This window comes from Leucoraja erinacea, chromosome 1 (assembly GCF_028641065.1).
Source record: "Leucoraja erinacea ecotype New England chromosome 1, Leri_hhj_1, whole genome shotgun sequence".
NCBI lineage: Eukaryota > Metazoa > Chordata > Chondrichthyes > Rajiformes > Rajidae > Leucoraja > Leucoraja erinaceus.
This window is the reverse complement of record NC_073377.1, coordinates 14807176-14820679: the sequence shown is the minus strand read 5'-3', so window position 1 is coordinate 14820679 and position 13504 is coordinate 14807176. Positions and strand designations below refer to the sequence as shown.

Below are 13504 nucleotides of genomic sequence, written 5' to 3'. Positions count from 1 at the left end.
TTTCCTCGCCAGCCTGTTATCCATTGCTGGGAGCGTGGGGATGGGAGGCAAAGCAACGCCTGTGGGGTAGAATCCATCAGAACCCACTTTGTAACAACCACTGCCACTTAAAGCAAGCATGGAGTCATACAGTGAGACAGCGTAGAAACAGGCCCTTCAGCCCAACTTGCCCACACCGGCCAAGCAGCAAAGTCCAGCATATTAAATCAGACATAGAAACATAGAAATTAGGTGCAGGAGTAGGCCATTCGGCCCTTCGAGCCTGCACCGCCATTCAATATGATCATGGCTGATCATCCAACTCAGTATCCCGTACCTGCCTTCTCTCCATACCCTCTGATCCCCTTAGCCACAAGGGCCACATCTAACTCCCTCTTAAATATAGCCAATGAACTGGCCTTGACTACCCTCTGTGGCAGAGAGTTCCAGAGATTTACCACTCTCTGTGTGAAAAAAGTTCTTCGCATCTCGGTTTTAAAGGATTTCCCCCTTATCCTTAAGCTGTGACCCCTTGTCCTGGACTTCCCCAACATCGGGAACAATCTTCCTGCATCTAGCCTGTCCAACCCCTTAAGAATTTTGTACGTTTCTATAAGATCCCCTCTCAATCTCCTAAATTCTAGAGAATATAAACCAAGTCTATCCAGTCTTTCTTCATAAGACAGTCCTGACATCCCAGGAATCAGTCTGGTGAACCTTCTCTGCACTCCCTCTATGGCAATAATGTCCTTCCTCAGATTTGGAGACCAAAACTGTACGCAATACTCCAGGTGTGGTCTCACCAAGACTCTGTACAACTGCAGTAGAACCTCCTTGCTCCTATACTCAAATCCTTTTGCTATGAAAGCTATCATACCATTCGCTTTCTTCACTGCCTATCTACTGTAACTGGCCTGATTCTAGTCTCAGACTAGATGATGCGAGTTGTGGATATAAACTCCACTTAGATTAATGGATCAGAAGATTTATAAGGCAAATTATTTTTAAGCCATTCATATTCCTTTTCCCATGGGAATCAAATTATTAACAGCCTGATGGAAATTGCAGAAATATTTAATCAGCCGAGATAATGAACAGCTATAAATATCACCAATTCTTTTCATGTTAATTCCAACTTTCTGTAGCAGTGTTAATGTACCAGTGCAATGTGATGCTTCACAGGAACCTCAAAATAAAATGTGAAACCGGAAAGGGTGTCAGGGGTTATGGGGCAAAGGCAGGAGAATGGGGTTGAGGTGGCAAGATAGATCAGCCATGATTGAATGGTAGTAGACTTGATGGGACAAATGGCCTAATTCTGCTATCACTAATAAACTTCACATGGTGGATTGCTCAGCAGAAACGCAGGTTTCACTATAAAGGACAAAAGGTTCCTATGTGAGTCAATATCCTGGGCTACCTGAGCAAGCAGCACAGACTGAGCACAATACCTTCAACACAAAGACTGCTGCAATTCAAGAAAAGGACCTTCTCAAACACCATACACACCAGAAACACTGAACTTGTTTACAATGCACAGATCAATCATTTAAAATCCAAGAACGGTGAATGCAAGAATCATACGCATTCTGACTCTTGTGTAGGAAGGAACTGCAGATGCGGCTTTACACTGAAGATAGCCGCTGCACCACAGAGAGCATATTAACGCTCTGTGTGGTATCTCAGCTGCGCGGAGGCGGAGAGGAGAGCTCTTCAGCGCGTCGTCCACAGAGCGCAGAGGATTATTGGGACACAGCTACCAGCCTTGGAGGACGACAGATAGCACAATGGGCTAAGAGTTCGGCTGGCGACCGGAAGGTAGCCGGTTCAAATCCCGCTTGGAGTGCATACTGTCGTTGTGTCCTTGGGCAAGACACTTCACCCACCTTTGCCTGTAATGGAATGTTACGGCGGCAGGCGCGGGCACACCGCGACGCCCTGTGTCTCCCTTTCAAGGGAGATGCTAAAAATGCATTTCGTTGTCTCTGTACTGTACACTGACAATGACAATAAATTGAATCATTTCAATCATCTACCACACACGGTGCCTCAGGAAGGCCGTCAGCATCCATAAAGACTCCTCACACCCTTGTAATGGACTGTTCAAACTACTTCCCTCCGGCAGACGTTACAAGGCATTCTACGCCCGAACCTCCAGACTCAGGAACGGCTTCATTCCCAGAGCTATAGCGGCTCTGAACCGGCCCTGCTGAGTGCCCCCCATCCCCCCTGGACCTCCCTCGGATGGTCACGCCACACAGTTTATTTATTTATTTCACTTTGACATTGGTTGGAAGCTGCATACTAAACCTCGTTGCACTGATGTGAAATGACAATAAAAGATATTATTATAAAATGCTGGAGTAACTCAGCGGGTCAGGCAGCATCTCTGGAAAAAAGGAATAGGTGGCGTTTAAGGTCAGAGCCCTTCTCAGCCCACAACCTCTAATCTGCAGTCTGAAGAAGGGCCCTGAGCCCAAATGTCACTATTATTTTCGTCTGCAGATGCTGCCTGACCCACTGAGTTACTCCAGCATGTTGGGTCTACATTCTGACTCTTCTTTACATTCCATACACCCCCCCCCCACAAACCCCCAACATATACGGACGAACTGAAGACGGAAATAAATCCATGGCGATGCTTACTTGGTGGAGCGCGCGTGCTGGCCTTCGTTTCATGGTCGGAGATGCGGAGCCTGGCTGTTGGGATGCTGGCGGCGGTGGCAACGCAGACACAGAGCGCGTACCACAGGGCGATCATTCCTCCGCAGCTGCTGTCCGCCCGACTGCCAACGGCCTGCCCAGCCTTGGACATCATCTGCGTGCCTCCCTCACAGTCATGGGCGCAGTGCTGGCACTGCCCACCTCCGTCGCTCTGTGCCCTGCAGGAGAAAAAGACACGTCAGCACAACAACCAGGTCTGCATCTCTCAGCTTTCAAAGCGTTTATTTTAGTTTAGTTTAGAGATACAGCATTGAAACAGGCCCTTCGGCCCACCGAGTCCGCACCGACCAGCGATCCGCACCGAGTCCTATGCACACTATGGACAATTTACATACACCAAGCCAATTAACCTACAAACCTGTACGTCTTTGGAGTGTGTGAGGAAACCGAAGATCTCGGAGAAAACCCACGCAGGTCACGGGGAGAAAGTGCAAACTCCGTACAGACATCACCATTAGTCGGGATTGAACCCAGGTCTCCGGCGCTGTAAGGCAGCAACTCTACCGCTGCGCTACCGTGGCTGTCCAACTAATCAATTCTTGATTAGTAAAGGGGAATTTCTTATGTCAGTGGGTGGTGAATCTGTGGAATTCATTGCCACAGATTGCTATGGAGGCCAAATCATTGGGTATTTGTAAACCAGAGATTGGTAGGTTCTCGATTAGTACAGGTGTTAGGGGTTAAAAGGCAGGAGAATGGGGTTGAGAGGGAAAAGTAGATAGGCCATGTTTGAATAGCAGAGTAGACTTGATGGGTCGAATGGCCTATCCCTAAGGGGATCGCTGGTCAGTACGAACTCGGCTGAAGGGCCTGTTTCCATGCTGCATCTAAACTAAACCAAGCATTAGAAAATTAACTGACATAGATGTAGAAAAAAGATTGACTAACTTAAACTTGAACAATGTGACTGTGGTATTAATAATGGAATATAAAGAAATGACAGATATATTAAATGGTTATTTTGGATTGGTCTTTACAGTGAAGACATTAAAAACATCCCAATAATATTAGATAATCAGGGGGCTACTGAGAGTGAAGAATTTGATATGAATTCTTCAGAAAAAGCGCCCGTTTTTCAGAAAAAACATGTTGGGTCTCCAGAGATGCTGCCTGGCCTACTGAGTCACTCCATCACGTTGTGTCTTTGGTTGTGATTAATTGTCATATTGTCAACGGAACAATGAAATTCTTACTTGCCGTGGCATGACAGGCCTGAAAGAGAAATCACGCACATAATATGTACTAAACCAAAAAAAACCCTAATAAATTAATCACCACAATACGAGTGCCAAAAAAAACCCCATCGTCCTTAGTGCAACCAAAGACAGTTCATGGAAGTTGAGGTTAGTGATGTGTAGTGTTCAAACGGCTGATGGCTGTTTGGAAGAAGCTATTGTGGGTCACGGTTTTTATCGCATAAAGCCATAATTGATAAGAGCAGAATTAGGCCATTTGGCCCATCAAGTCTACCCCGCCATGCAATCATGGCTGATCTATCTCTCCCTCCTAACCCCATCCTCCTGCCTTCTCCCCATAACCCCCGACACCGGTACTAATCATAGCTTGGCTTCAAAGTCTTTCTCCCCATGCCCATGAATTCCATGTATGTACATAACGTGAAACAGCACAGCACTGGAACAGGCCCTTCGGCCCACGATATTCGTGCTGAATACAATGTCAGGTTAAGCGAATCTCCTCTGCCTGCTCGTGATCCATAACCCTCCATTCCCTGCACAGCCACATGCCTATCCAAAACCCTCCAAAACCCCACTATCGTATCGGCCTCCACCACCAACCCTGGCAGCGCGTTCTAGACACTCCCTGCCCTCTGTGTAAAGAACTTGTCTTGCACAAATCCTCTAAATTTTGCCCCTCTCACTACTAAATGTATGTCAGCTGTGGCCTTGAAATGACTCTGGCTCCACAACTCTCTTGGCAAGAGAATTTAAAGGTTGCCGACTGTGTCAAGGAAGAAGTTCCTTCTCATCACAAACTGAAAAAGCGCAACTCGTATTTTGAAAGTATCCCCACTATTTCAAGGTAACTACACAAGATAAATATTTTATCAGCATCTACCTTACCAGTCTCTCAAAATGTTAGATGTTTCCGTAATATCTTCAACAACTGGAGACCCAGTCTTCTCAGCCTCCCTCCAGCTGTTATCAGGCAACTGAACCATCCTACCACAACTAGAGAGCAGTCCTGAACTACTTTCTACCTTATTGGAGACCCCTGGACTCCTTTGAGGTTTAATTGGATGTTACTGACTTTACCTGGCACTAAACTTTATTCCCTTATCATGTATCTGTATAGGGATGGCTCGATTGTAATCGTGTTTTGTCTTTCCGCTGACTGGATAGCATGCAACAAAAGCTTTTCACTGTACACGTGACAATAAACTACACTGAACAGAACATCAATCCTATGAATGACTCCAATGAATCATCTCTGCACTATGACGCAGCGTTAGAGCTGCTAACTTACACCCGGGTTCAACCTAACCATAGAAACATAGAAAATAGGTGCGGGAGTAGGCCATTCGGCCCTTCGAGCCTGCACCGCCATTCGATATGATCATGGCTGATCATCCAATTCAGTATCCCATCCCTGCCTTCTCGCCATACTCCCTGATGCCTTTAGCCAGAAGGGCCACATCTAACTCCCTCTTAAATATAGCCAATGAACTGGCCTCAACTACCTTCTGTGGCAGAGAATTCCACAGAATCACCACTGTATAAAAAATGATTTCCTCATCTCGGTCCTAAAATACTTCCCTCTTATCCTTAAACTGTGACCCCTAGTTGTGGACTTCCCCAACATCGGGAATAATCTTCCTGCATGTAGCCTGTCCAACCCCCCTCAATCTTCTGAATTCTAGCGTGTACAAGCCGAGTCTATCCAGTCTTTCTTCATATGAAAGTCCTGCCATCCCAGGAATCAGTCTGGTGAACCTTCTCTGTACTCCCTCTATGGCAAGAATGTCTTTCCTCAGATTGGGAGACCAAAACTGTACGCAGTACTCCAGGTGTGGTCTCACCAAGACCCTGCACAACTGCAGTAGAACCTCCCTGCTCTTATACTCAAATCCTTTTGCTATGAATCAAACATCTTGCAATTGAGGCTCCAGCACTGATTTGAAAGGCACAGTCTTGATTGCCAATCCGATATCCCTGCCTTATCACCATATCAATGCCAATATAATCAACCTCAATTGTATATATTCTGATCTCATGCAATAATCTTTTATGTAGCACCTTATCACAAGTCTATTGTCTTATCTGGAGTTAAAATCTAGAACTGACTATCCAAACTTACTGGTGAGAATTTGTCATTACAGGGCAGCATGGTGGCGCAGCGGTAGAGTGGCTGCCTTACAGCGCCAGGGACCCGGGTTCAATCCTGACTACAGGTGCTTATCTGTACGGAGTTTGTACATTTGTACCCCGTGACCTGCGTGGGGATCTCCCACACTCCAAAGAGGTGGGGTGAAGGGCCTATTTCCGCACTGTCTTTCTACGCATCTTCAGTTCTGTTATCAGTCCAATTCAATTTGAGAATCAAACTGCAGGAGTGGGAAGTTCATTAGTTTTAGGAGCAGAATTAGGCCATTTGGCCCATCAGGTTTACTCCGCCATTCAATCATGGCTGGTCTATCTTTCCCTCTCAACCCCATTCTCCAGCCTTCACCCCATAACCTCTGACACCCTTACTAATCAAGAAAATGTTAATCCCCGCCTTAAAAATTCCATTGACTTGGCCTCCACAGCCGTCTGCGGCAATGAATTCCACAGATTCACCACCCTCTGACTAGAGAAACTCCTCTTCAATTCCTTTCTAAAGGTACGTCCATTTATTCTGAGGCTATGGCATCTGGTCCAAGACTCTCCCACTAGTGGAAACATCCTCTTCACATCCACTCTATCCAGACCTTTCCTGATTCGGTAAGTTTCAATGAGGCCCCCCCCCCCCCCCTCATCCTAGGATTATGGAAGTAACATAGGAAGAAGGATTTTTTTGGGGAGGGGGGAATCTTAAAATATTGCATCTGCAAAAATACCCAGGGTGTGCATTCCATTTCCATTAGAACCATTAAGAAATGAGGCACCCCATATGTCTCTGACAAGGCCTGCAGCCCCCTATACTGTTCAACACCTCATCAGCAGGTGGTGCCTTCAAGGCAAGGGCCTCTGCCTTTCAACGTCAACAATGGCAGGCTGCTAAGAATGGCTGGAGGCAAGCAAGACCTGAATGAATAACATTTTCTGGAATACGGCCTTACAAAGGCATGATTGATGCCACTTGATACCTACAACCCCTAGGAGTTAGGTTAGACAAATCCGCCCTTGTAGAATTCAAATTCCTACCCAAAAATAGGGATAAAATTCACTCATGAAACTTATGAGGAAAAGTGTACATCGACAATTGAGAAAAAGGGCGGCACGGTGGTGCAGTGGTAGAGTTGCTGCCTTACAGCGCCAGAGACCCATGTTCGAACAGACAATAGACGCAGGAGAAGGCCATTCGGCCCTTCGTGCCAGCACCACCATTCACTGTGATCATAATGGCAGTTACACCCTGAATACAGATGCTGTCTGTACGGAGTTTGTACGTTTTTCCCGTGATCCCGTGGGTTTTCCCTGCATGCTCTGGTTTCCTCCCATATTCCCAATGCGTGCAGGTTTGTCTGCTAAGGGTGATCGTGGTCGCCGATGTTTCCTGTTTCCGCATCGTTTGTCTAAACAATATCTATTAGAATACTTTCATGACATAGAAACATAGAAAATAGGTGCAGAAGGAGGCCATTCGGCCCTGCGAGCCTGCACCGCCATTCATTGCGATCATGGCTGATCGTCCCCAATCAATAACCCGTGCCTGCCTTCTCCCCATATCCCTTGACTCCACTAGGCCCTTGACTCCACTCCACTAGCCCTTGACTCTACTAGGCCCTAGAGTTGTATCTAACTCTCTCAGAGTTCATACGAATAAACTAAAATGTACTTTTCTTCAACTCGTGTTTATTGAAGGGCGTGCAGATGCTGCGGATTTTGTCCTACGGAAAACTACGGGGAGTGCGGAGCCAGTTTTCAGTAAATGTAGACCACTCCTCTCTCCTCCCCTTCCCTCCCCTCCCCCCCATCCCATCCTTAAAGCGGGATCTGCCTGTAAAGGTTTGCAGACCAAAGAGTCTCTTTCAGTCAACTTCCCTCCAGCCTCCTTTTGCACTTCAAAGCACCTACCCATAGAAGGAATCTGCACCCTAGGCTGAATGTCAGCAGGATCAGTGGCGCTCGCATACCAGATACCTCACCCTCGGGCTCTGTGGTAACCACGCCAGGGTGCCACCAGGGTGGGGGTGCTCTCCACACACTAGCGTTTGACATGCGACACCCACTAATGGACACGGGGACACACAGACTTCTTACAGGAGTGAAGCGATGAAGAATTGATCAGGGCACTCCTCTGAACTATCTACCTCTTTGGTGACCCTCGGACTATCCTTGATCGGACTTTGCTGGCTTTACCTTGCACTGAACGTTATTCCCTTATCATGTATCTATACACTGTAAATGGTTCGATTGTAATCATGTCTTGCCTTTCTGCTGACTGGCTAGCACGCAACAAAAGCTTTTCACTGTACCTCGGTACACGTGACAATAAACTAAACTGAAAGCAACTGCTGGTTGAAGTAGTGCAAGGATTATTTAAGAAGGGTCTCTACCCGAAACGTCACCCATTCCTTCTCTCCAGAGAGGCTGCCTGTCCCGCTGAGTTACTCCAGCATTTTGTGTCTATCTGAGGATTATTTAATGTTACACAGAATGTTTCAGTTTACTCTTGAACCGAGGTACAGTGAAAAGCTTTGATGATCACAAAGTGCTGGAGTAACTCAGCGGGCCAGGCAGCATCTCTGGAGAACATGGATAGGTGATAACCCGGCCCGGAAAATCACCTGTCCATTGTCTCCACAGATGTTGCCTGACTCATTGAGTTGCTCCAGCACTTTGTGTCTGTCTTTTGCTACAAACCAACATCTGCAGTTGTTCGTTATTGAGAAATTGTCATTATAGGGAGCTCTTAGACCCCCTTCGGTCGTGGCTGACTATGGGTGTCTCCAGGGTGCTATTCCCTATAAGGAGGACGCCTGTGCGTGACTTTGTTTAACCTGGTGAGACTGGTGCACAGACAGCTACCCCACAGTCCTTGACAGATCTGGGTCAGGATCCAGTGGCATGGAGTCCAAGATCACCGAGACCCTTTTATACTGCAGCCTTCATCCGCCTTCCCAGCCGTTGTGACGCTCCACTAAGGTCAGCCATCGTCCTCCGCCTGTTCCACCGTAGAGGTCTTGGTTGGATTGCTCTTTGTCAGAGACCTCCCCCTCCACCTTACCGCCATGGGTGGCCCTACCAGGATCATAGCTCCAGACATATTGTCCAGACCCTCTCCATTCCAGAATCAACGAATCATTGCATAAATGTTAGTCAGTTAGTTGGAGGGATTTTATGTGGTGGTGGTGGTGTAGGGGTGAAGGGGGAAACTTTAATTCTTAGTCCCCTACCTACCTGGTCGGCGACTCCCAACCTCGCGGAGTTGGGGGCTCCGTCCGGCCGCGGGCGGCGCCGGTTGGAGCTCCGACCCCGGCATCTCTACCCCTGGCTGCGAGGCGCTCCAAATCCAGCGCGGCCCGCAGCTCCGAGAATGTCGGGAGTCGGCGGCATCGCAGCGCTGGGATACCAGCGGGGAGCGGGCAATGCCTTACCGGGTCGCCGTGCGGCAACACAACATTCGCGGAGCGTTCTCAACCACGACCCCAGCAACTCTACCAAGGCGACGCTCCGCGACAATCCACTGCCCCATCAATCCAATTCAAGTCGAGAATCAACACATAGGAGTGGGAAAGAGAATTTTGGGGAGAGGGAAATCTTAAATATTGTATCTTCAACTATACCCAGGCTGTGCCCTCGTGCCTTATTACAGTGAGAAATTTTGCTTTGCATGCAATCCAAACAGATTTAAATATACCGTACATAGATATACAAACAACGCAACTACAATAGATAAAGGAAAGGGAAAGATACAGAATGCAGTTCTCAGCATTGTCGTGCATCAATTCCAAAGATAGAGAGAGCAAGATACGCCGACTTCAATCCCTTTGTTTAGTTCAGTTTAGCGTATTATCAGGTGTACCGAGGTACAGTGAAAAGCTTTTGTTGCGTGCTAACCAGTTAGTGGAAAGACAGTATGTATTTACAATCGAGCTATCCACATGATATGTTCCCGATGTTGGGGGAGCCCAGATCCAGGGGTCACGGTTTAAGAATAAGGGGTAAGCCATTTAGCACTGAGACGAGGAAAAACGTCTTCACCCAGAGAGTTGTGGGTCTGTGGAATTCTCTGCCACAGAATGCAGTGGAGGCCAATTCACTGGATGCTTTCAAGAGAGAGAGTAAGATATAGCTCTTAGGGCTAAAGGAATCAAGGGATATGGGGATGAAGCAGGATCGAAGTACTGATTGGGGATGATCAGCCATGATCACATTGAATGGCGGTGCTGGCTTGAAGGGCGAATGGCCTACTCCTGCACCTATTGTCTATGTTTCTATGATAGATTTAAAAGAGTGGAGCGATGGTAATGCATGATTGCAGATCCACTTCTGTGACTAGCACTGAGAGTCACCTGGGTTGGACGCCATCTTGGATCAAAAGTAAACAATCTCAATGGCAGAAACAGCTAAGCAGGTCACTGCCATCTCTGACACAGTCCTGGTGCAGCCCTGCCACCATTATTTCCTGTACAATACTTCAAGCCACGATTCATCTAGTATGCACTTTAAAATTATCCATACAGTGTGCACTTTAAATTAGACTCTTTTCAGTATTACGCTCGCTCATAATTACAGGCTACTTTTGTTCTGGTGCATAATCTAAGAGCGACTGATATTTTTTAGCAGACGTGTTCAGTTTTCTAACAGCAACTGTTCCTAAATTGTTGCAGTTCACTGTAACCTAGTGTACAGTACACAAAGTTCTGTGTCCAATTTAATAAGATACCAGATGAGGCTTTTTCAATGTAGCCTGATTAAGAGTAAACCAATGCAGCGAGTCTGGGGAATTGTGGCCATGTCTGGAAGAACAGTTAACACAGAGACGTCAAAACCACCAAGGCCTTGAGCAGGGACATGTGGTGCTCATTTGTATGTGGTTGGAAGGGGAGAAGAAAAAAGAATGTTACACTCGCAGATAGACACAAAATGCTGGTGTAACTCAGCTGGACTGGCAGCATCTCTGGACAGAAGCAATGGGCGACGTTTCGGGTCGAGACCCTTTTTCAGACTGAAGGGCCTCGACCCTAAATGTCACCCTTTCCCTCCCCCCACAGATGCTGCCTGTCTAGCTAAGTTACTCCAGCATTTTGTGTCTATCTTCGATTTAAACCAGCATCCACAGTTCTTTCTGATACATGAACGTTACACTGTTTAGTTTGGGAGAAGTTCATCTCTGCAGGGACATATTGGTCGACGTGGGCCGAAGGGCCTGCTTCCATGCTGTGTATCTCTACGGCTCTATCCTGAGTGCTTGCCGTTGGATGCCCATCCACGGAGAGCAGAAAGCTCTCAGGCTTGATCCCTGGTCAGCATAAAGCTTTCAGCAGATCAGTTAGCCCAAGCACTGGAGGTCAGTGGATGAGCAATTAGGTGGCTTGGACTCCAGATCCACAGATGCAAATGGAAAATCAGCTCTCATACAGAAAGATGCTGATAGGAGCAGAATTAGGCCATTCGACCCATCGATTGTACTCTGCCATTCAATAATGGCTAATCTATCTTTCCCTCTCAACCCCATTCTCCTGCTTTCTCCCCATAACCTCTGATACCCGTACTAATCAAGAATATCTATCTCGGCCTTAAAAATATCCATTGACGGCCTCCACAGCCTTCTGTGGGAATGAAAACCATAGATTCACCACCCTCTGACTAAAGAAATACCTCCTCATCCCTTTCTTAAGGGAACGCCCTTTAATTCTGAGTGTGACTTCTGATCCTAGACTCTCTCACTAGTGGCCAATCCACTCCATCCAGGCCTTTCACTGAAGTTGTTTGAAGTCTATCACAGCCACACAACTTCACTGCAGGAGTTCTTCAGAACAGGTCCAACAGCTTACTGATGCTTCATCAATGACCGTTCTCCCATCAGAGGATCAGAAGAGGGAGGATCGTTTGCTGAGAGTTGCATAATGTTCAAATTATCTGGCACAAAGGAGTCATCCGCCTGCACTGCATCGATGACATTCAGACAAGGCTAACGGGCAGTGAAGACATTCGCCAACAATGTTCCAACTATATAAGATGCATTTAGAGTATTGTGTGTAGGAAAGAACTGCAGATGCTGGTATTGTGCTCAGATCTGGGCAGCATGTTACAGGAAAGATGTTGTCAAGTTGGAATGGGTACAGAGAAGATTTACGAGGATGTTGCTGGAACTCGAGGGGCTGAGCTACAGGTAGAGGTTGAGCAGGCTGGGACTCTATTCCTTGGAGCACAGCAGGATGAAGGGGTGATCTTATAGAGGTGTATAAAATCATGAGATGAATTGATGGGGTAGATCCTGTGCCACCTCATTCATTTCCAGACAACCTGAAGTCTTTCCTTCATCCCGCCACCAGCTTAAAATAAATGATTTTTTAAAAAGTGATTCCCCAAATTCTGAAAGTCAAGCCAGGAGGCGGAAACAAAGGCCGTGTGTCCAGATACGGGCTTAACTGTGGGGTTGGACAGTCATAAAAGGAATAGGAGTAGAATCAAGTCCACTCCGCCATTCAATCATGGCTGATCTATCTTTCTCCTAACCCCATTCTCCTGCCTTCTCCCCATAATCAAGAATCTCTCTATCCCGCCTTAAAAATATGCACTGACTTGGCTTCCACAGCCTTCTGTGGCAAATAATTCCACAGATTCAACACCTTCTGACTAACGACATTTCACTTCATCTCCTTCCTAAAAGAACGTCCTTGAACTCTGACAGTGGCAGATGGGGAAAGGGTTCTCTCTATCAACAGCCACAGGCCAGGTATGCGGTCGGATGGCAGGTGGCAGGGCCAGGAGTGACCGAGAGACGACAGGAGTGGTCCAGAGACTCCAGGAGTGACCCAGAGACTGCAGGAGTGGTCCAGAAACTCCAGGAGTGACCGAGAGACGACAGGAGGGGTCCAGAAACTCCAGGGAGGGGTCCAGAGACTCCAGGAGTGACCCAGAGACTGCAGGAGGGGGCAGGAGGGGTCCAGAAACTCCAGGAGTGACCCAGAGACTTCAAGATTGTCCCATAGACTCCAGGAGTGGCTCAGATGAGGGTGAAGACATTGAAAATGGTCCAGAAATATCAGTTGTGGCCCCAAGACGCCAGATGTGGCCTGGGGAGGGGGCAGGGGCGAGGGAAGGAGGAGAAGCCGCTCCTCATCACTTTCCTAAAAGAACGTCCTTTAATTCTGAGGAAGAGGTGAGAATATCCAACCCACTGTGGAATCTATCATTTCCGCCAACATTGCACCATCGGACGGCACTCGGTGTTGTGGGGGTTTGCTGAATCTGCTATCAATAGACAATAGGTGCAGGAGGAGGTCATTTGGCCGTTCGAGCCAGTGCCGCCATTCAATGTGATCATGGCTGATCATCCCCAATCAGTACCCCGTTCCTGCCTTCTCCCTATATCCCCTGACTCCACTATTTTAAAAGCCCCATCTTGCTCTCTTGAAAACATCCAGAGAACCTGCCTCCACCGCCTGCTGAGGCAGAGAATTCCACAG

At 47.4% G+C, this 13504-nt stretch overlaps 1 protein-coding gene across 1 annotated transcript in view; it reads right to left on the bottom strand.

Moving 5' to 3' along the window:
• The window catches only part of LOC129707757 (fibroblast growth factor receptor 3-like), a 124566-nt gene that overhangs the window by 93653 nt on the left and 17409 nt on the right, over positions 1 to 13504 (bottom strand). Inside the window, 1 exon segment of the mRNA XM_055653075.1 lies at positions 2626 to 2861. Coding sequence (XP_055509050.1) covers positions 2626 to 2797 — 172 coding nt within the window. The 5' untranslated portion in view covers positions 2798 to 2861.